This window comes from Xyrauchen texanus, chromosome 1 (genome assembly GCF_025860055.1).
Source record: "Xyrauchen texanus isolate HMW12.3.18 chromosome 1, RBS_HiC_50CHRs, whole genome shotgun sequence".
In the NCBI taxonomy this organism is placed as follows: Eukaryota; Metazoa; Chordata; class Actinopteri; order Cypriniformes; family Catostomidae; genus Xyrauchen; species Xyrauchen texanus.
The window spans coordinates 18,017,764-18,041,102 of record NC_068276.1 but is presented as its reverse complement, the minus strand read 5'-3'; the positions used below and the strand labels follow the sequence as shown (position 1 = coordinate 18,041,102).

Genomic DNA, 23,339 nt, shown 5'->3' with positions numbered 1-23,339 from the left:
CCCGAGCCTCCCAGGGCTCTGCCTCCAGAGCCTCCTATGGCTCCGCCTCCAGAGCCATCCAGGGCTCTGCCTCTAGAGTCTCCTATGGCTCCGCCTCCCGAGCGTCCTACGGCTCCGCCTCCAGAGCCTTACAGGGCTCCGCCTCCTGAGCCTCCTACGGCTCCACCTCCAGAGCCTTCCAGGGCTCCGCCTCTAGTGCCTCCTATGGCGCCACCTCCCTAGGCTCCACCTCCAGATCCTTCCAGGGCTCCACCTCTAGAGCCTTCTACGGCTCCGCCTCCCGAGCCTCCGGCTCTATCCCCAGAGCCTCCTACGGCTCCGCCTCCACAGCTTTCCAGGGCTCCGCCTCTAGAGCCTCCTACGGCACCACCTCCCTTGGCTCCACCTCCAGAGCCTTCCAGGCCTCCGCCTCTAGACCCTCCTACGGCGCCACCTCCCTCGGCTCCACCTCCAGAGACTTCCAGGGCTCCGCCTCTAGAGCCTCCTATGGTGCCACCTCCCTCGGCTCCGCCTCCCGAGCCTTCCGCGGCTTCGCCTTCCACGGCTCCACCACCCGAGCCTCCCTCGGCTCCGCCTCCTGCGCCTCCAGAGCCTTCCATGGTTCTGCCTCCTACGGCTCCTGAATCGCCCTCGGCTCCGCCTCCTGAGCCTCCCTCAGCCTCCCTCAGCTCAACCTGTCCCTGTCTTTTGGCCGCCTCCCAGGCCTCCTGAATCTGTCATTGCCCTGTGGCCAGCTCCCAGGCCACCTGACCCAGTCCCTGTCTTGTGCTCCCCGTGGACTTCCTGTCTGTTCCCTGTGGACCCTTGGACTGCCTGTCTACCCCTTGTGCCCCCTTGGACTGCCTGTCTACCCCTTGTGCCCCCTTGGACTGTCTGTTTGCCCCTTGTGCCCCCTTGGACTGTCTGTTTGCCCCTTGTGCCCTCTTTGGTCTGCCTGCCCCCCCTCACTCCTTGGACGACTTTTTTGTTTTTTTGGGTATTCCTTTTTTTATTTTTAGGAGCATCTGGAAGCCGCCCCTTTGGGGGGGTTATGTCACGATTCCCTTGTTGTCTGCCCTGTGTTTCACTAGTCATTGTCATGCACTACACTTCCCACAATTCCCGGCCCTCATCACTGCCAGCCCTGTGTCATTGTTCGCACCTGATTGTCGTTTGTGATTGTGGCAGCGGGGGCGTGGTCAAGCGCCCGTCCGGGAGAGGAAAGTGGTAAGGGTGCTTACACCTGAGCTAAATTATGCCTAACACCTGTCTCTAATTCCAGTGAGCACGAGGAGAGAGGCATAAAAACAGACACAGAGCCTCCAATGGGAGAGAGCCCCGACAAGCCAACTCAGTTCGCTTGTATTATATTATATTATATTGTATTGTGTTGTAGTGTTATAAGAAAGACGGCAATTAAAGCCTTACCTTTGGTTGAAGACTCGTTTCATGTCCTCCTTCCCATAAGGGTCGTTACACTGGTGCCGAAACCCGGGAATTAAAAAAAAAAAAAATTCCAAGCATGGAGAAAGGTCGCTCCATAGAGTCCTCCCAGCTGGCAGAGGTCCTCCAGTCCCTCGCGACGCTACATCAAAGCCACCAGCAATCCCTGCTTGAGCTCCGGCAGGACCAAGATTGCCGGTTTTTTGAAGTCATGCGGGCTCAGGCAGAGGACCGGCACGCCATCCGGAGCCTCCTCAGCCAGGAGACCGCGTCGGCCACAACCGCGACCCCGGACACCCGCGCTATGCTGCCCCCGCCCACGTTACAGAAGATGGGGGCAGCAGATGATCCTGAGGCCTTCCTCGATTTGTTCGAGCACCCACGTTCGAGCGGCCAGCCCCAGAAATCTGGGGCTGGCCGTTCGAACAGTGGGCAGCCCGTCTAATCCCCCTCCTGTCTGGGGAAGCTCAACTTGCAGCACAACAACTGCCGGCGACGAACCTCCTGGCCTATCCAGATCTGAAGAAAGCCATTTGGCAACGGGTCGGTCGGCGCCCGGAAGAGAATCGCCAGCTCTTCCGCGGCATGAAGATAGAAATGTCCGATCGCCCGTTTGCGTTTGCGCAACGGCTCCGGGACACCTGTCGGAGGTGGCTGCTCGCGGGGGACCGCGACATCGAGGGAGTGATCGACCAGGTGGTACTGGAGCAATTCGTCCAACGGCTGCCCCGGAAGACGGCGGAGTGGGTCCAGTGCCACCGCCCGGCGTCGCTGGAGGAGGCTGTTCGTCTGGCGGAGGACCATTTGGCGGTGATCCTGAGGGCGGACGAGCCCTCTTCTCTCTCTCCCTTCCCCTGTGTCTGCATCCCCCTCCTCCCCTCCCCTGTGTTCTCTCGCTCTGTTCTCTCCCCAGGGCCCGTTCCTGCCCCGTGCAGGCGTGGAGTGTATGTGCGACCAGCTTCCCGGCCTTGGGAGAATGTTCCTTCCCGTCCTTCAGCCGCTCTCCTCCTCAGGTGGGGGTGTCCGCCAGCACAAGTGCGGGCGTAACGCCTGGGCCGGCCTGTTGGAGGTGCGGGGACCCGGACCACTTCCGGGATCAATGTCCGCTGATGGAGGTGGAGACGGTGGTGCGGGTCTCCGACGTCCCGCAGGCTGCCCCCGATCGGGCTGGAGCATACCGGATTCCGGTAAGGATCAGGGGGGTTTTTACCAAGCTTTGCTGGATACCAGCTGCAATCAGACCACCATCCACCAACGCTTGGTTCAGCCAGGGGCTTTGGGTTTAGCTAAACTGGTGAGGGTGAGGTGTGTGCATGGGGATGTTCACAAGTATCCCATGGTGACTTTGGCGATTAAATTCAGGGGAAGAAACCATAGTGTGGAGGCAGCGGTTAGTTCCCGCCTCACTCATCCGCTAATCTTGGGTACTGATTGGCCTAATTTTAGAGACATTTTGGAGGGTATTTGCGCGGATGAGTCCTGCATAAAGAGGTGTGCGGTGTGCGATGCTTTGGCAGGGGAGGCGGAGCCGGGCCGTCCTCGGCTGCTCTGAATGACGAGGGAAGGGGCGAGGTGGCCACCCCTCCTCTCAGGGAATTCCCTGGGGGGGACTTCCCTCTAGAGCAGTCGCGGGACGAAACCCTTAAACGTGCTCTTGACCAAGTGAGAGTAATCGATGGTCAACAGCTCCGGCCGGGCATCGCCATTTCATACCCGCATTTTGCCATGATTAAAGATCGGCTATATAGAGTGATGCAGGACGCTCAAACAAAGGAGGAAGTGACACAATTATTGATTCCACGGAGCCGCTGGGAAATGGTTTTCCAGGCGGCTCACTATAATCTTATGGCCGGTCACCTAGGGGAACGAAATACACTTCTCCGTCTAATAGCCCATTTCTATTGGCCAGGCATTGGCGGTGACGTCCGCAGGTGGTGTGTGGCGTGCCGTGAATGTCAGCTGGTAAACCCACCGGCCACCCCAAAAGCGCCATTGCGCCCTCTACCATTGATCGAGGTCCCCTTCGAAAGAATTTGTATGGACCTCGTCGGGCCATTAGAACGCTTCGTGTTAGTCCTAGTGGATTACGCGACGCGATATCCGGAACCAGTGCCTCTGAGCAACATCTCTGCACGTAGTGTTGCAGGGGCACTCTTCAAGATAATCTCCCGGGTGGGGATTCCGAAAGAAATCCTCACCAATCAAGGCACGACTTTCATGTCACGAACACTCCGCGAACTTTACGAGCTCTTGGGCATTAAGTCGATTCGCACTAGCGTTTACCATCCCCAGACAGATGGCCTAGTGGAACGATTTAATAAAACGCTCAAGAACATGATTCAGTAAATTGCATACACGATGACGCTAGAAATTGGGATAAGTGGTTAGACCCCCTGTTGTTTGCAGTACGGGAGGTCCCGCAAGCCTCCACAGGGTTCTCCCCGTTTGAGCTGCTGTACGGGTGACGCCCACGCAGGGTCCTTGACGTCATCCGTGAAGCTTGGGAGGAGGGACCTTCTAATAGCAAAAATGAAATTCAGTTCGTTCTCGATCTTAGAGCAAAACTCCACACACTGGGGCGACTAACACAGGAGAATTTGCTCCAGGCTCAAGAACGCCAACGCCGGCTGTATGACAGGGGTGCTCGGCTACGGGAATTTGCACTGGGAGATAAGGTACTCGTATTACTCCTGACATCGAGCTCTAAATTACTCGCCAAGTGGCAAGGGCCCTTTGAGGTCACACGACGAGTAGGGGATCTCGATTATGAAGTTAAACGTACCGATAGAGGGGGCGCACGCCAAATATATCACCTCAGTCTCCTGAAATTGTGGAGAGAAGAGGCGGCCTCTGTGATGTTGGCCACGGTAGTTCCGGAGAGGGCGGAGCTCGGACCGAAGGTAAACAAAGCCCGCAATCTCAATACCCCGGTTGCTTGTGAAGACTACCTCTCACCACGTCAACTCACAGAGGTTTCCGATTTACAAAAGGAATTTGCAGATGTGTTTTCCCCTCTACCGGGCCGTACAAACATCATACATCATATAGCACCACATCGAGACCGAGCCGGGCGTGGTGGTGCGTTGCCGCCCCTATCGTTTACCCGAACATAAAAAGAAAATAGTTCGGGAGGGATTAGATGCGATGCTTGATATGGGCGTAATAGAGGAATCCCACAGTGATTGGTCCAGCCCGGTTGTGCGACCAGCTTCCCGGCCTTGGGAGAATGTTCCTTCCCCGTCCTTCAGCCGCTCTCCTCCTCAGGTGGGGGTGTCCGCCAGCACAAGTGCGGGCGTAACGCCTGGGCCGGCCTGTTGGAGGTGCGGGGACCCGGACCACTTCCGGGATCACACGAGAAGGAGTGTTTGGCCATCAAGTGGGCGGTCCTCACCCTCAGTGGGAGAGAGCCCCGACAAGCCAACTCAGTGCGCTTGTATTATATTATATTATATTGTATTGTGTTGTAGTGTTATAAGAAAGACGGCAATTAAAGCCTTACCTTTGGTTGAAGACTCGTTTCATGTCCTCCTTCCCGTAAGGGTCGTTACAGTGATCATCCTGTGTCTGTGTATTTAAACCCTGTTTGTTTCTCCATTCCTTTGTCGATCGTTTAATGTTTCACTGTTTTGATGTTTAGCTATTCCGATATTTGCTCCGTTGCCTGTCTTGCCGTGTGTTCATCCAGTTCTATGTACCTTCCATGTTTTCATGTTTTAGTTTCAGTTTTCCCCCCGTGGATGTTTCTTTTGTTCCTGCTTGTTTTTTTTCACTTTGTTAATAAAGAACCCACACTTAGATCCCACTCCTTGTTTGCCCTCGTCTGCACTCATAACAGGCACCATCAGGGATGATGTGATAGACCACCAATGTGTTGTCTGTCCTGATAAGGACATGCCTGCCTATAGGACTAGTCCAAAGTACCTCAGAGCTAGTAGTAATGCTCGTAACTCCAAGGTATTTATACTTTTGAAAGCTTGCCTGTGTTTCCAGTGTCCCCTGAATATTCTGTGCTGCCAGACCAGCCCCCAGCCAGTAAGTGAACTTATTGAATTATTTACTGGCAAGAGGAAATCACGCCCAGGGCTACACCCTTGGTGAGGAATGATATCCTCCTCCATGGTTTCAAGGTAAGGAGGCACTGTTCTGTAACTTTTATGAGCCTGTTCCTGTGCCACATGGGGTTCAGGTGGAGACTGTTCACCCAAATCTGGAAAGGGTGCACCTGAGCACCTGAGTGTACCAATTAATTCAGCTTGCAATCCGCCACTGCCTCTGGAGGATGTCTTTACTGCGTGACTCCAACAAAATGTTTGTTACGAGGCTTTGAAGGATGGAATCCAAAGTTAATATTGAAAGTTGTTTTTTTATCGACATGCAATCCTTGCATGTATGCGAGAAGATTATAGGGGACAGTTTGCTGGAAGTCACAGGGTTAAATAGGGGAGGACCCTGTGTCTTCCTGGGTCACAAGGTGAGTTTTTTATATTAGACTCGGCATGAGCATGAGCGAAGAGATATAATATCCAGTGTGCTGCACTGCCTCCGGCGGTCAGTAAAAATGAAATAGAACATTACTCACTTTTACACATTAATCGTAGCTCTTCACAATCACAAAAGTGATCGATTATAGCTTCAAAACAGTGAATTTCAGCGATTGCATCCCTGAATACTTTTTTTTTTATGCATTTATTTATTTTGTGGAATTTTATCATTTTCCACAGCACCTGACATTCTTTCACATCACACTAGATTGCCTCAGCACAGTGGTTGGGAAACATTGCAGTAGAGCACTATAGTAAGGCACTGTAAATTAAAAAGAATTGCACAGCAAGGTGGTTCTGCCTCTGAGCATGTCTGTTGCCATCTAGCCGCAGTGTGGCCTGGCCATCACACAGTAACTGAAAAAAAACTCTAAAATCATTAGACCAGACCAACCAGCTAAGATGGCCATCTAAGACCACCTAAAGGACTGTTTTTCATCAGGGTTTTCTTGTTAAATTAGTGTTATGTAGGCTACTTCAATACATGTATAGTTTCCATATGTCTGTTTATCATTGAAGGATCCTAGATAACACACGTACATCTCCGAGATGTCTGTTTTAGATCTTTTCTTCTGGAAAGCATTGCATTCTAATTAACATCTTCGAACCATCTTAAAAAGATCAGAATTACCATCATTCTAAATCATAATACATCTCAAAGACATCTGCTGAATGTCTTATAGATGTGCTGCAGATGACCAAACAACCTAAAATACATCTTCCAGATGTAAACACACATTTGGATGATGTACGTGTGCTATCCCAGATGTTTTAGATCTTTTCATCTGGAAAGCATCACATTTTAAATAATATCTGCTAAAGATTTTAAAAAGATCAGATTTACAAACATTCTTAATCATAAATGTCTCAAAGATATCTACTGAAAGTCTTATTGACATCTGAGATGAAACGTAATTTAGATGAATTGCAGATGAGCAAACAACCTAAAAAATACATCTTCCAGATGTAAACACACACATCAAATAGATGTCTAGGTGATGTAAGTATGCTATCAGGGATCAGGGTTAACAATAGTTGATAATAGATTTGGCAATACTTTGTCACAGCATTTTGATGATTTCAGCATATTAACACATCCATTCATTTCCGTAGGCAAGGACACATTAACTCAATATTAGACAGATGGTCATAATATATGACTCATGATACAGATCAAGTAGAGTGATGTAACCCAGTGGTGCCCACAACAGGAAATGAACACAATAGCAAGAAGTGCTGCTAGAAGAGTTTCAGTGGAATGCGTATTGTCTAGTGGAGTTACAAATATGTTCTCAGGACACAGAAACATTATATGCTTTCTGTTTTAAGTATGGATCTCGTTAATTGATACACTGTATTACTAAGCACTATACCAATGTAATGATGTCACTGTTTCACTTTAACCAAGCGTCAACCACTTCTCAGAATTATATAAAGAAGTATGATGTGTGATTACTGTTTCTCATTATAATTTGTGAAGGTTCCTTCCTCTTTCTCGTGGGGGAACCTTCATTTCTAAATGCCTCTACTGGTTTAAATCATGTCTAACTTTCTAGCTCTTATTTGTTAATTAGATATTGGGTGAGAAACTAACAACTGCAGTTTCTCATATTTTAATTTTGAAAGGTAGTTGCACATTTTTGTAGCATTACAACATAAATTCCTTTAGTATGTTATTGGATGGTATACATTTTGAAACTGATCTAATTTCCTGTCTGGTAGATAGCACTTGTGTTCTTTTCCCGTGTCGCCACTAGAACAATAGATTTGAGAGTGAATTTTAAATGGCTTGTTATGTTGGCAGGAAAAGAGGCCAATGACCAGCCAGTTACAATATCATATAATTAATCAATGAATATACAATTTTTACAATTGGATATGTGCATTTCTCTATACCTATGAGTCTATAAGTTTTTAAAATTCTTCATAGTATCATCCCAACATCAGTGTTTCTAGACTGAACTTTGGATCACCTTGTCAATGCTTTGAAACAAAATGCATTCAGCTTTTCTCACTCAAACCTAGCCATTAGATAAACTCTTTGTATCTACAGCCAATTTTGCACACTTTTACTTACTGTTAAAAAACTCTTACATTGAAGTTCAAAACTGTAAAACCCTTACAAAAAAACAAACAAACAAAAACAAAACAAAAACAACCTACAGGAATCCTGTATGATTTTCATTTTATCTGCAGGATGTATGCAGGTATTCTGCAGGAATGATTAAATCCTGCAGGACACATGGACATACTGTGCAGGATATTCCTACAGGTTTTAGAATGGGACTTTAAAACCACAGAGGCATGCAGGAATAGGCAGCACACTTCCTGCATTGGAGAAAAATCCTTTTTTTTTTAAATATCAAAATCTGTTCAACTTGACATTTGAAAGAAGCCTTGTATATTGTTAACAAAATACATTTGTATTGTTATGCATTTTCAGTAGCCGTAAGCAGGGCCGTAACAAGGTATTCTGGGCCTCCTGGCTATATATTGCTCTGGGCCCCTTTCCTATTAAAAAAATTATGTTTAGAATTTGTTGTGGGGCCCCCCTGGACCTGTGGGCCCCTAGAATCGTTGCAATTTTTCACCCCACTAGCTACAGCTCTGGTCGTAAGTGATGTTAAAATGCTTTTTACACTTTGATATAATTATCTTCCACTGTAAAGTAAGAATAATGTAGAAATAACAATGGTGACGTTTAGTCTGGTTTGTACCGTTAAAGCCGTCGCGTCTCGCTATTATTGCCGGCTCGCGTCAATAGGGTCAAGTGTTTCAGATGCATCAAAAGACCGCTGCACTCCGGATCGGCTTTGGAACGCGAACGTTCAAAACGTCCATCTTGTTTAACGTTACGTATACCAGACTACAGAGCTTCATTCAGGCCCGGTTCCAGTTTAGAATCACTGAGGGTGCTCCTGAAAATAGTGGGGGTGCTCTGTATAAAGTGGAGATGTAGCGTAATGACACATTTCTTTTTTAAAATATATAAAATCATGTTTAAATGCTACTAAAACAATGTAAATAACAGTTATTTATGAACAAAACATTTATTGCTTTGGTTTTTTCGTGATCTGTCGCTGAAAATGACAGTAAAATGCTGCGCGTGCAGATTATAACACTGCTTTGCACAATCATACACGTTTATAAGTTTTGATGCAGCAATTGTGATCACAAACTGCAGGGATTTTAGTGTGTTTGCAGGTATTCAGGAAAATCTGCGTGCCAATTTACAGTATTAGACTTACATATTCAATTGAGCAGAGGTGTGCAATTATTTTGTTACAGGGGGCACATCCACTATTAAGTAGTCATGAAAGAGAGAAGATAAAAAGTTTTACATAGTTACATAATCTTTTAATCCCAGAAGTAGAGGTGCACTCATTTTCTGAAGTGTTTTCTGATGGGACCATTCTGCAATTGCTTGAAGTTTTGCTGCTACATTTCTATCACATGTTATTAAAATTGAATTAAGATGGAGTATAATTATTAATTGCTTATTTTACCATACTTCAAATGCAGTCCTAATTTAGTATTCAATTTAACACTCTACATCAAGAGTTTAACACTACATCAGGAGTTTAACACTCTACATCAAGAGTCCGGTTTAAAAGTAAAAAGATTCAGGAAACAGATTCTAAAAGCTTATTTTAATGTTGGCTGCAAAGTGGACACATGTTTTATTCTCAGAGCATTATCAACCTTTTTACAGGCACATGGGTCATGATGTGGGTCTCCTCAATGGTTTATTTGGCATCCCATTCAGCACACAACTGAATAAAACAGGCTGCATGAAACTGATTAATGATTACTGCCAGAGTAACATTCACATACAGGTATGAGGGACTTCAGCATTTCACAAATAAAACAAAGAATAAATATATTCCTCTCACTTGGTTTTGCTCGCGTGTCCCCTCCATGTGCTAATGATGAGGATTTTAATAAAGTCACTGAAAAGGTTTGCTCGCAGAATTGGCACTAAACAGCACACGCAGCCTCACGAATGGACACAAAGTGACTGAATCACACTTTTAAATATTGCACTATTGAGCACTTTTGAGTTGTTGTTTTTGTTTTTGTTTTGACGGTTTTTTTTTGAAGAGGAGAAAGCGCGCGCACTCGCATGCATGGTTGCCAGATTGCATAAAATGCAGGGTTGCCAACTCTCACGCATCTGGCGTGACACTCACGCATTCAGCCTCAATCTCACGGTGAGGCTGAATGCGTGAGTGTCACGCCAGATGCGTGAGAGTTGGCAACCCTGAAAATGAGTATGACATAAGGCGAAATATTTCCTATTTGTTCAAGTGTAAATCTTTAATTTGGGTATTGAATCTATTACCTGGCAACTGAGCATATTAAAAGCGTGTGGATGCTAGGTCCCAAATCCAGATAAATAAAAGATCTAATAAAAAACTTTAGTGATAAATGGAGTTTGCCCTGGTCTGAGATTGAGTGTGCTCTAAGGTTCGTAGAATTGGGCCTGATCACAAAATCATGAAATATGAATATAGCAATCATTCAGTGCCATGCTATTGGTAACACTACATTTAAGTCTTCAAATATTTTTCTTCTCTCATTACTCTTCCCTTCACGCTCTCATTTCTGCTCCTTCACTTCGACCTTTCGTCTTTGCTGCTTCCTCTCTGACCTCATCATCAAACCACTGACACTATTTATAGTACTTTCTCTTCCTTTCCTTTCATATTAATATAATGTAATTTTACTAAACTTCTGGCATTAATATCAATTACCTTGAACCATGGTACAATGATGGTGTTAATATAGTAATACCATGGTTTTTACCTGGGCTGTAGCCTACATGTCCAAAAACAAAAATGGTATTCCATGGTGCTTAAAATTTTTTTAACACATGATTAGTTTAATGGCTTATTAGTTTTAACAAAAAACAAACTGATTTTGGCTGAATCAGACAGCCCCTTAATTTTATTACTGTATTTTATGAACGACGTATTGCATTTCTTTCTACACTGAAAGCAACTCAAACGCTGCCATTATTGTTAATAAAGATGTCTACACTTCAAGGCAATGTCGAAAATGAGAGTTTTATGCGATGTTGGAAAACCAATCGAGTTTTATTCTTTTAATGAATGTACACTACCATACATAGAGGGGACTTTATATCTGTTAGCTCTTTTGAGGCAACGGCACTTTGATGTTCCGGGGAGAATTACAAACTGCATTCTTGCTCCCTTAAAGGTTTAGTTCACCTAAAAATGAAACTTATGAAAATCCCATAATTTACTCACCCTCAAGCCATGGTGTATATGACTTTCTTCTTTCAGCCAAACACAACGGAGTTATATTAAAAAAAAGATCCTGGCTGTTCCAAGCTTTATAATAGGCCTATTTCACAAAATGGCGACCGCAACCGGAAGTAGGGTAACGATTCTTCCGGTCGCGCCGCCGCTCTCTACGATCCCCATTCATTCTTGGACATTCTTCGCAAAATGGACTGTGAACAGCGTGTTTTTTCTCAGTCATTCATGTACTTGCCAAAAGTACATATATCCGATGTTGTCCGTTTTGTTGACATTTTTCAGGGAGATGTCAAACGATCAAAATTGGACAAAGGTTATAAATTCTTTTTTGAGCAATTTATTTTTGATAACCAAGGTATGTATTATTTACGATAGGCGATTTAACTTTTGTTGGTTTTATGGATGAATTTCAAAGTGGTGTAATAAAAAAAAATGAGTTTTAACCATGTTTGTGTGTATTTGGACACTTCAGTCTCAAATATTATTGCAGGGACAGTGGTAATTAGGGCCAGATGTTATAGGTCGTTAAGAAAGCGTGAGGAACCACATCAACTTGAGGTAAATACATACTGGATTTAGCTAATGATGAATGGTATATTTTTTGATAACCAAGATAAATTCTACTTGTCTCAGTATCAATAGTAACGTCAGCAGCTATAGTTAGAAAAAACAAAACAATGTTACATTCATTAAAATGGCATTGCACTTGATGACACTTACTATACCAATCTTCACCCACAAAATCAATAAATAAATAGAAATGATGTCTGATTGTATGTGTGATATCTAGTGGCTTTAAAAAAAAAAATCATGTTATTTAGTTGTCCAGGAGAGTGCAGCAATCTTACACTAGATTATGGCTCATTTTCATATCATCACCATGAATGAAACTAAGAATTGTACACCTTTACAGTAAATTTAATAACTTTGCTATTTTATCTAAACATGAAAATAATGAAATTAAGGCAAATAAATAATAAAAAACTAATTTTACACTAATGATATTACATTTTAAAAAGTTACAAGGGATCAAGCCAAAAGCCCGCTCTGGTTCAGCATGCGTCGTCTCCGTCTTACAGCAAGCAAGTTCCATGAAGCTGCTCATGTCAGATCAGAGTCCACTGCAAAGACACTAGCTGGCCGGATCATTAAAGGTGCCCCCCAGACCAAAGCAATGCGTAGAGGAGTGGAGCTTGAGCCAGAGGTTCTTCGCCGCTATGCTGAGACCTTTGCAGTTAATGTTCTTCCATGCGGTCTCATCATCCACCCCGATGCTCCACATCTCGGTGCCAGTCCAGATGGTAAAGTGGTGGACCCAAACGAAGAACCTCCCTATGGCCTAGTAGAGGTTAAGTGCCCTGATGTGAACGACATTGGAGAGGCATCACACATCAATATAATTGGGGGTCAAGCTAAATTTTAAAAAAAACACACCTACCACTGGCAAGTCCAGGGCAGCTGATGGTCACTGGCTTAGCTTGGTGTGATCTGGTGACGGATACAAGGAGTGACTTCACCGTGGAGAGAGTATGGAGGGATGATGAGCTGATCCAAGAAATCAAGGCTAAAGCTGATGAATTCTACTTTGGTACATACATCCATGTTTTGCTATGGCGAAAATAGGCAAGAAAGTGGCCAACCAAAGATGTTTATATTATTCACAGTTATGCATGTTTTATGTTTCTAAGCTTTATGATAAATGTTATTTTACAAATGTTTAATAAAAATTGATAAACAGACAAACATGCTCTAACACATGCATTTGTACATGCATAAAATCTGTTGTGCTGTCTAACATCACTCACCGTTGTCAGCGTTCTCCAGGTAAACTCCACGCTCCATGTACTCCCTCTCCTCAGCATACAACGAAAACTGTAACATATCTTTAATTCAAAACAAAAGTAATAATATTAGGTTGACTAAACTTATTAATTGTGCAGTCAATCGATCCAAAAAAATAACTAGATTAATTACACGTTTTTTGATTAATTGTGATTGATCGCAATCAAAAAAACTCAAGTTTCTATATGTTTTTACTATATTTGGGCTGACAAGAGAAATGAAGACTTATCGTGCTATCGGAATGATCGTAAATACTAGTTTCCTAGTTTAAAAAAAAAAAATGGAGACGAACGCCCTCACAAGTTAAAATTTGAATGCGATGAGTTCGTAGTCACAACTTCAGAACAGGAAAGTAGGATGTTTCCGATGGCACGTAAAGGCAGCAAAAAATTAGCTGCTACCAGTAATAGCTAACTTAGGCCTATATTTTAAATCGTGGTATTGGACGCACCAGACCATGCTAAAAATAATTAAATACAAATTCATCTTCCTAACATGCTCCACTGCTAGCATAACTGCTACTATATGCTACAGCAATTTTTATAAAATCTAACATATTGTATTGGATAATAACATGTTACACTCACCCGGGGGAGCGCGGCTGTCGTAATCGTGCTCCTGCACCAGCAGCGCGGCATCAGCACTTTCCACTTCTGCTTCCTCGAGTACACAACAGACACCTCTTTTTGCCGTCAGTGTCTGGCGTAATTTAACTTCTCCCCAGTTGTTCCAGGAAAACCGAGAAGGTACGGCCTGCGGTGTAAGATACTTACGACCGGACTCTCTAACACAAACTTCGTCCTCCGTGAAGTGCTTAGCACACAAAAAAGTACTGCCTTTCCTCACTGTGAACGTTGGCCCCTCCTCTCTTCGTATAGCCCATATCCAACGCCTTTTCAACATTTCATCGCAAGGAAAGCTGTGAAATGATAAATAGGGTTGTTTCTTTTTCGAGTTGAAACATAAAGGTGCGCAACATGTCTGACTGCTTTTAGATTCCGCCGTTGTTCTCCGACTGCTGCTGCTAGCGCGTTCACCGGAAAATAGTTTACCCTACTTCCGGTCTCGGCGGCCATTTTTGTGAAATAGGCTAATGGGATTGAATGGTACCTTAGATTTTGAAGGCCAAAAAAGCGCATCCATCCATCAAAAAAGTAATCCATACGGCTCCAGGGCGTCAATAAGTAACTTCTGAAGTGATGTGTTTTTGTAAGAAAAATATCCATATTTATAACTTTTTATACTATAATCACTGGCTTCCGGTAATGGGCATCCGCACGTAAAGTTCCAGCTTATCGAGTTCCAGCTTATGGCGTAGGTGTAGCATAAGCTCTGGTGAGAAGTGATTTGCATTTCCTGCAAATGTGACATACTGTATAATTTTGTCACATTAGGGGTGATAATGACACATTCTCATGCCTGGGGTCCCATTGTCATAGTCTCCACATTGTGAAATAGGGCTGGTGTTAGCCTGTAGGACATAGACTGCAAATAAATGAGAAGTCATGTTCAGCATTTTCATTTTCATTAACAAGCCCAAAGGATAGATCAAGGTTTCTCTCATTATACTCATTATATTTACAGTATTCTGGGATTAAGCAGTTTACACTTTGAAGTTGAGCATGAGCAATGTGCAAGATTAGGTACGAAAGGCTTGAAAACATACACCGAGCAAAAACAACTTTCATTCATATCGTCATTTGAATGTGTTGTTCAATACTTGTTGGTAGTGATATTTCATTGACTCCTGTACTGCACTTCTGTGAGATCTCGAATTAAAGGCTTTGGCAAGTACAAATTGGATTAGTCCTAAAAGAAAGGAAAGCAATATCAAAAGTAATTCTGATAAGATGCTTAGGCAAATACCTCTACTGAGCATTGTTTTACTAATGGGATTTACTGTACTGCTTACCAGCATGATACAAAGTCAAATCATATCCACATTTTTATTTACCTCTTCTGCCATCTTGTGGACAAATAATTAAACGGGTTCAATAATAGATGTTTTATTATACAAGTTTATATATACACAATTATTATAATTATAACTCCCTAGAAATGCTTTATTACAGAAATTATTTTTTTGCAGAATAATGAAAGTAAGGGCCTCAGTGTAACCTCAAATGTAGCTATTTTTTTTTTTTTAAAGAATTTCAATTATATATATATATATATATATATATATATATATATATATATATATATATATATATATATATATACATTTTTTTTTTTTTTTTTTTTGTGGTAATCAACATTTTGCCACAAATGCTGTCAATTGAGCATGGGTTGAATTTAACCCAGAATATTGATTTTAATGTTCTGATTGTTTTCAAATATATATGTTACAAAAGGGTAAAAAACAATTGATTTGTGAAGTTCTTAGAGAACAGTTTCTTACAGAATAAATGTATCTATTGGAATTACATTTAAACAAACGTTCCTTTAAAACTAGTCTATAAGGTACTTTAGAGATCAGTTTCCCCATCTGGGGCAAGTACAAACCCCCCACCCAAATATTTACATCTTGATCAATGGAAACATGTAAATGCTTCACACTGCAACCAGAATTTAATGTATTCATTCCCACTTTGTCCAGACTACTGTGTTCATTTCATACAAGCCAAAAAAATTATAACCTGCAAGACTGCAAATAAACATCAGTCTGCAAAACAATCAGACTCCTAAGGGTGAATTATTCTTTACTTTCCTCCCTTCCTCAAATTGTTTACGACAGCAGGAATGGCTACCACATGTGCAGGCCTTTGATTTCAGTCATTAATCAGACAGGAATTTTTTTCTGGTGTTTTTTCCCCTCTTGGATGTTTTGATTTCTCTGGACAGATGAAACTTGAATGTAGAACTAACAACATGTGGAACTAGTTCAAATAGTTCTGCATTCATTTTCTTTCTTCTAAAAAAACTGCATTGCATCTTTCCAAACAAACACAAACAAACCTACTCAGTAAAACTAAATTTGCACGTACAGACAGTAGCCTATTGGTTTCTGTAATCTGTACAGCAGTAAGTCATGTAATTCTGGAAGACATAAACACATGCTCTAATGTTTATCTTTAGTATACTGGCCCTTTTTTCCAACCTGTAGGCCTGTGAAACAGCTGAATTACAATTAAGTCATTTTATAAGGATCCCTCTATGATGCCAACTAAAACCTAACCAATTTTTTAAACCAACATTTAAAAATACACAATAAAACGGATGAATCTGTATTGTGAATTTAAAGGCTGATTGACATGTCAGATGTCAGCAATTGGCTTTGGTTAGTAGGCGGTGCCTTACAAGCAACCAAGGAAATTCCAAAGAGCCAACCAGGGACTGCAGCCAATTATGTAATTACATCTCTTTGTTTTCTGACTTCCCAATAAGCAGGTACTCATGAAGTAACCAATAAGCACATCCAATCAACAAAAGACATTTCAAATCTAGTCAGGAGTCACATGTTGTTATTCTTAGCATGGAGGCTAGGATATTGTGATTTGATAGTGTTTTTTTTGCTACCGCACTAGACTCTTCAGTTAATCAGTGGCGATGGTGTTTGGATTTATTTCAGGGTAGATATTCTTTCTAGACTTTCTTTTAGATTTAATTTCCTGTTGTATGTGAAATGTATCAAACAGCCATTTTCTCCTTTCCAGAAGAATACTTCTCCTGTGTGTTGTAACATGTGCTCTACGTGACCCCAAAGGCACATTTCAGCAGTCCCCCCAACAGCCTCAAGGTAAAGAGGTTAACTATGGCTGCGTTCAGAATTAAATTGTAATCGTATTCCTTTTCAAACTCCACTTATGTCTGTCATTGACATGCATCCTTCCATAAGAGGTCAATGTTTCTTGCCTTTTGCCCTGCTCCTAGTTCCCATTGGAGTTGAGTGCAAGGACCGCTTCCAGCTCATCTCAGTGGACATGCCACCTTCTGGCAATGAGCCTCGTTTTGAGGCAATTGGTGCATTCCAATTCATGAAGGAACATTTTCAGTAGGAGTCTTTCAATGTTCTTAAATTATGAGTTTCTGCAACTACCACTTCCAATGGAACAAAAGTAGATGTTTGGCAGAATGTTTGCCTTCGTCATCATCTGCTTTTATGGAAAGATTCAGTGTGCCTAAATGGCATTCACTAAAGTACAGGGGTGCCTCTGCTCCATCTCTTCATTTTCTCTTAGATGTCAGGGGTGTGTACCCTGTCACACAGGCCTATGGAGCTCAGTGTGGTTACACTTACTCCGTTCAGTCTCTGCTGGGTAGAGTCATTCTACGAGCTTCCTATTTCTCCTGCCACACAGAAAATCATGTACAGCAACTAGTCCTTGATTTGTATGTTCTGAACAACACTGACCAATTCTAGCCAATATTCATGTAGTTTATTTGAAGTTGACATGGCTATAAAATGTAGTTTGCTGATGTTTCTTGCAGAATGATGAGGAGTTCACCTTCAAGTTCAGGATGACTCTTACAAATGAGCATGGCATAGAATCATTTGAAAATGTCACAAAGACATGCTCTGTTCCTCCCTTCTCTCCAAGAGAGGTTATTTGTGAGGAGAACTATATGGAGGTTTTAATGGTGACATTTTTGTTGTTGTCTGTGCTGTTTTCTTTGTAAAAATCATACTTTTGCCCCTAGGCATCTGTGACAACTAAGCTATCCTGTCCTAACACTGTTAAAGAAGGCTTCACTGCAGCCAACTTTGTGGTAAGTGGCCTTCGGGGTGTGTGTGTGAGTGTGTGAGTGTGTGTGTGTGTGTGTGTGTGTGTGTGAGAGAGAGAGAGAGAGAGAGAGAGAGAGAGAGAGAGAGATTTATATATATTAAATGAAGTGCTGTTGGCTAATGTGTTCAAGGTCCAAAAATCAGCAGTAGAGGCCGTGCAGGTGATGCTTCAAGCAGAGGGTCAGCAGGCTGAAGTCATGTCTGCAGAAGATGCTGCTGGTCTTGGCTACATTATAACAGTCACTTCTGGCAGGATTGTGTTCCGATCACCCTATCGACAGCCTCACTCTACTGTCAAAATGGTAATGTTATTTTTTTTGTTTTGGGGGGGGGGGGGTCATGTAACCTTTGAAAATTGTATCAAACTAATTTCAGGTCAGTGGTGTTGCAGTTGAAGTGATCCAGGCCACAGTGTTTTTCAGACAGTGCTGGATGGTGGTCATGGTGGACTTGGTTGCTGCCTGCTCACTGGGTAAGCCTATCTGGAGGATGAGGAATTGTGAAAAAAGAAGCTAGTAAACTCAGTGAAAAGACCCAGTTTTTCCTCATTGTAGCAATAAGCATAATGGTTTAGTGTTTCTCAGTGTTTCTCCACTTTCATGAAGGAAACTCCTCAAATCTGTTTTGGTGAAAATGTTGCTTTTAAATGGTGCATGTTTATGAAAGCTGGCATTTTGATATGGATAGCCAAACACTTGGGACTCTCACTTGTGGATTAAATCATGACCGACTTAGTGTTTTGTTGCTTTTGTGGTGCTGCATCTACGCTGCTACTCGAAGAGTCACCACAATACAGTTTGCTGTCACCACGATACAGTTTACTGTGTTCCCCCTTCTGGTAGTCAGCCAAACATGAAACCTGGAGAGGTTTCATGTTTGGCCCTCCCTGGTTAAGATGGGTTTGTTTCACTGTTGAATTTGTTTCAGATGAAGGGTCTTTTGATGGCTACAGGCTTTGCTGGATGACCCCAGCAGTGATGACACCTCTGGATGCTGGGTCCTTGTATTTAAAGAGTGAGTCCATTGGCATGGGGGTTGATGGTGTGCTCCTGAATAACACTGGAGCCACAGGCTATGCTGTGACCATCAATGGGAACACTGTAGAGAGTAGTATCCCCTTTGCTGCAGAGGGAGGGGTCAGAAAGGTAATGTTGCCCTTCCATCAATTTATGAACCCTTTTTTTGATCTGAAGATTAAAGGGCTCGTTCAGAGTTTAAATTCATCATGTACTTGTCCTAGTTCCAAAACTTATGTGAAATGCAAAACATGTGCAGACTTATGTTTCCACTGTCGTTTAAGGGAAAAGGTGGAATGAAAGCTAATTATGATGGAGGATAACATTCTTAACATATTTTGTTTCATTGATTGATACAGATTTGAAGTAAATTATTAACTTTTGTTTGCCTTTTTTTAATTAAGGTTCCTAAACTAGTTTAGTTGTTTATGAACTTTTTCCTTTTGCTTTCAGAGCTTTGTGATAGGCAATGTGTATAATGAGCTGTACTCTGTCCAGCTAAGCTATAACCAATCTTTTGTGGACCATGGGGGTGTGGAGACCAGGCACAATGTGGTCCGGCAAATGGCTACTCCACTGATTGCATATCCTCCCTTTTACAATCAACCGTAAGTCTGAGTGAATCGTTAAAGTAGGTATATAATTGCTCCTTGGAGGCATGGCTAATTGTTTCCCTTACAGAAACCACTCTTGAGGAACGCATTTTCAGGGTCTATTTGGGTAATGTCCCTTTTGATGTTGAATTGGTGTCTGTGGCACTGAATGGCAATGAGTTCTCTGTGCTGACTGCCACACAGATGGGGTATTCAATCATCAGAATCCCACAAGACAATAATACATTTGCCTACATCATCAGATTGCCATTTGATGACCCACTTGTTGAGAAGCTGGTGAGTTTGCTTTACTTGTCTTATTTAAAGGTGCACTTTCTAATTGCTAAATCTTTCAAACAAATTGAAGGTTTTTCATTGGTGGAAAAAGCTGCCTTTCTAAATTGTTCTGGGTGCACATTCAAGAGCGCTGCCATGTCGGTCATATGACTTTGTGTAATGCTGAATCTATGCATTTGTGTCTGTGTGACAAATGCAGTGTGTGTGTGTGTGCCTTTTTTCAGTTGTAATTTCCTCCAGGGTTTGTATCCTTGGGACTAGAATTGATGTCTTGTATTGCAGTATGTTGCTGAAGGCCTTCTACAATACTACTTGGAAATTAAATGGACTTTAAACATCATGCCTCAAATGGACCCGTATTACCATCTTTCTTTTGTGACGGCCACTGTCCTTGATGCCTATAAGGTCCCCCCTGTGTATGTGTTGGACAACTGCCACTCCTCTACCATGCGGTCTAATTTCTTGATTTTGAATTCTTAGTTCCTCCAGTCTTTGACAGCATGTGTGCTGAGAATGGCATAAGCTTCAAGAGCGACCATCAAGTGTATGACTACTTGTGGGAATTTACCATTGGGGACTACCCTCTGAACCAGCAGTTGGCTTACGAGCGTGGATATATCATGACCAATGACACAAACACCCTCCTCCTGGATGTGCCTCTATTTGCCATTGGTTATGTCTATGAGGTTTGTTCAAGATTTAGGAGTTTAAGCATTCTCATGTCCTAAGTTGGCTTAAATGGCTTGATCTAATTTCGTTGTAGGAAATCAGTCTGCAGCAGTTCTATGGCACCTTCGAAATTCTCACCAGGAATGCCAAAACCCTGGCGATAGAGCAGCAGTCAGTGAAACGGTGCCTCTTCAGAACCACTGAGCTTTTGGGTATTGGCACATTTATGCTGATTTGAATACCCCTGGTTTCTTTGGGATTTGACTTTGTCAGTGACCACCCAGGTCTAGGCTTGCTTTAGTGTGTCTTTTTGTTTGTTCTATTCTAGTGTGCTCTACTGAGGGTGTGATGACTGTTGTGAGTGACATCACTAAAGCCATCCCTACTGCAGACCTTGCCCGGACCACACTATTGGATGCAAGCTGCAAACCCATTGAGACTGACGAGAACCGAGTCCTCTTCTCTTTTGGACTTAATACTTGTGGCACCCTGGTCCAGGTGAAGTTCAATAGTTTGCTGCTTTGCCATGTATCTGTCTCTAAAGCTTTTCTGTCTGCATACTATAACTGCCTGCCGATGCAAATGTAATTATTCATATGAAACCGTTTTAAATCTTTTGCCCTTTTAGATTGATCGGCAGTATGTGACTTATGAAAATGAGATCATATTTCATGAGCTGTATTCGACTGACAGCAAGCCAGTCATCACCAGAGATGCTGAATACAGGTATTTGTGGTTCTCTTGGAAAAAGTTTCTCCTTAAACTGCCCCCACAGCTCTTTTTTTTTTTTGTTTTAAATCAGAGTGACTGTGAGGTGCATTTACCCAGTTAGTGGCATTGAAAGCCTGTTTGTGGACCGGAGGTTTCAAACTGATACACCTGGAATTGGGCAAATCAAGGACCCTGTGAAAAGCAAGTTGCTTTTATTTGTCTAACACTTATACAAAGTTGGTGTGTGCATATCTCTAAAGTGTCTTCTGCTTTTCAGTTCCTTTCCAAATGCTTAAGTCTATGCCATTGGGAAAACCCTTCATTCAGGCACCTATTGCAAATAAACCGTCTGACTATGTGAGCGTCAAGCGGAGCTCTCCCATGGGTAACTCTGCTCCGTGTTTGAATTAGGTAACTCAAGACATTTCAGATTGTTAAAGCGTAACCTGCATGGAGTGCCCTTTTTTTTTTTTTTTTTTTCTCTCCTCAAGACCTAATGGATTTGCACTTGAAATATTTAATAAACCTGTTCTTAAATATTTAATAAACTTGTCTTTTTGCTTAATCTTTTTGTTACACAAGCTCTTAACTGCTTTGATTAATCCTTCAGTTTTAATGCATTTGGCACAAATGACATCCTATCCTTATAAGACTGGATTTAATTCAGTCAGATCACTATAGACACCCACCTACAAGCAATAGCCTTGCGTCTAATTCCCCTTTAAAATGATGTGCTCCATTTATATACCCCCTGATGTTGCCGTGACATTAGACTTAAACAAATTAGCTGATCCATTGCCACCCCCTTGCATCATTATGGGTGACAGTCATAGTCCTTTAATGAGGAGGAAGCCACACTAATGTGAAGGGTAAATGAGTTGAAGACTTATTAGTAATGTAACTCTGCCTCTTCAATGATGGTTCAAATACTTGCTTACACCTGGGATATGGACCACATTCTGCCATTGACTTGACAACATGCAAACCCCGAGTTATTACGTGACTTCTCTTGGAAAACCTGTGATGACCTATGTGGAAGTGACAACTTCTCTTTGATACTTCCCGCTACATACTAGACATCCAAAGAACCCCAAGATGGTAAGCCAATTGGTTATTATATATAATAAAAAAAAATCTCAAACCGAGCATTATGAAATTTAACATTGGGATTTAAAAATAACCATGACCTAGCAAAATGTTTGACACCTAAATAAAAAGGAATAGCTTTATTTGCCAAAGACATAATCAAAGCCAAATTGTTAGTCTAACCCATGGTTCAATGACAACAATAATAAGGCTATTAAATCCTGGAGAAACGCAGAAACCCTTCCACAAACCTACAACAGTCCTTAAAAACCAAAAAGGTGTCTGGCACAAAGAATCATTAATGAGATGGAAAGGCAGCTGGAGGAATTTTGTTTCTAGTCTGTCTTCAGATATACCATCCAAAAAGATCTGGGATTTTATTCGAAAGCTGGAAAATAAGGGAGGTGGACCATGTTCAACATTAAATGCAAAGGCAGGCATTTATTCTATTTGTATTGAAATTCAACAAGAACAGAAACCCCTTGATTTCTCCTCAAACACTATGCAATCATATAATCGGCCTTTCACAAAGGAGCTTTCAAGTGTGCTCCTAATACAGCTGTTGGAACAGACAAACTTAATTGTTTTTGAAGCATCTGCCCCTTCTGGAAATTTTAAAAATCATCTGCAGAACAGGACATTTTCCTTCATCCTGCTATAAGGAATTAAACCCATACTGAAACCAGGCAAGGATCATTCTGATGCTAACTATTATCGCCCAATAGCACTGATCCACTGCCTCTGACCATTCTCTCCATAGTTTTACAATGACTGCATGTGGCTACTAGAATCTGAACGCAAGTAAATTTCAGTGTGGGTTTGGAAAAGGCACTGTGGCTCACCTCATTAGATGAATCATTTGTACGAGACCGCTTTATTAAAGAACATGCTGCAGCCATTGTCTTTGACCTGGAGAAGGCTTATGATACCACCTGGAGAAATGGCATCCTTAAAGATCTATGTTGATTTGGTCTTGAGGCAAATTAACCATTTTTATTTCCTGTCTGATAGGCGTTTCTGTGTTCAGATAGGAACTACCCTGTCAGCATACACTTTTCAGTATCAAAATTAATAGTATAGCAAACATTATATTGCCCAATATAAACTGCAAAACATATGTTGATCTGTGCATTTGTTACAGAGGGGAAAATATG

At 42.5% G+C, this 23,339-nt stretch overlaps 1 protein-coding gene across 1 annotated transcript; it reads left to right on the top strand.

The window, feature by feature from the left end:
* Window positions 1-14,352: 14,352 nt before the first annotated feature.
* Window positions 14,353-23,151, top strand: zpax4 (zona pellucida protein AX 4). Its single transcript, XM_052128613.1, has 19 exons — window positions 14,353-14,366; window positions 16,744-16,826; window positions 16,961-17,050; window positions 17,269-17,408; window positions 17,531-17,659; window positions 17,729-17,797; window positions 17,945-18,115; window positions 18,189-18,285; window positions 18,741-18,958; window positions 19,283-19,411; window positions 19,486-19,719; window positions 20,002-20,117; window positions 20,198-20,405; window positions 20,483-20,600; window positions 20,717-20,886; window positions 21,017-21,114; window positions 21,191-21,300; window positions 21,377-21,484; window positions 23,036-23,151. Exons 1-19 carry the CDS (start codon window positions 14,353-14,355, stop codon window positions 23,149-23,151), a joined length of 2,418 nt encoding a protein of 805 aa, XP_051984573.1.
* The last annotated feature ends 188 nt before the right edge of the window (window positions 23,152-23,339 follow it).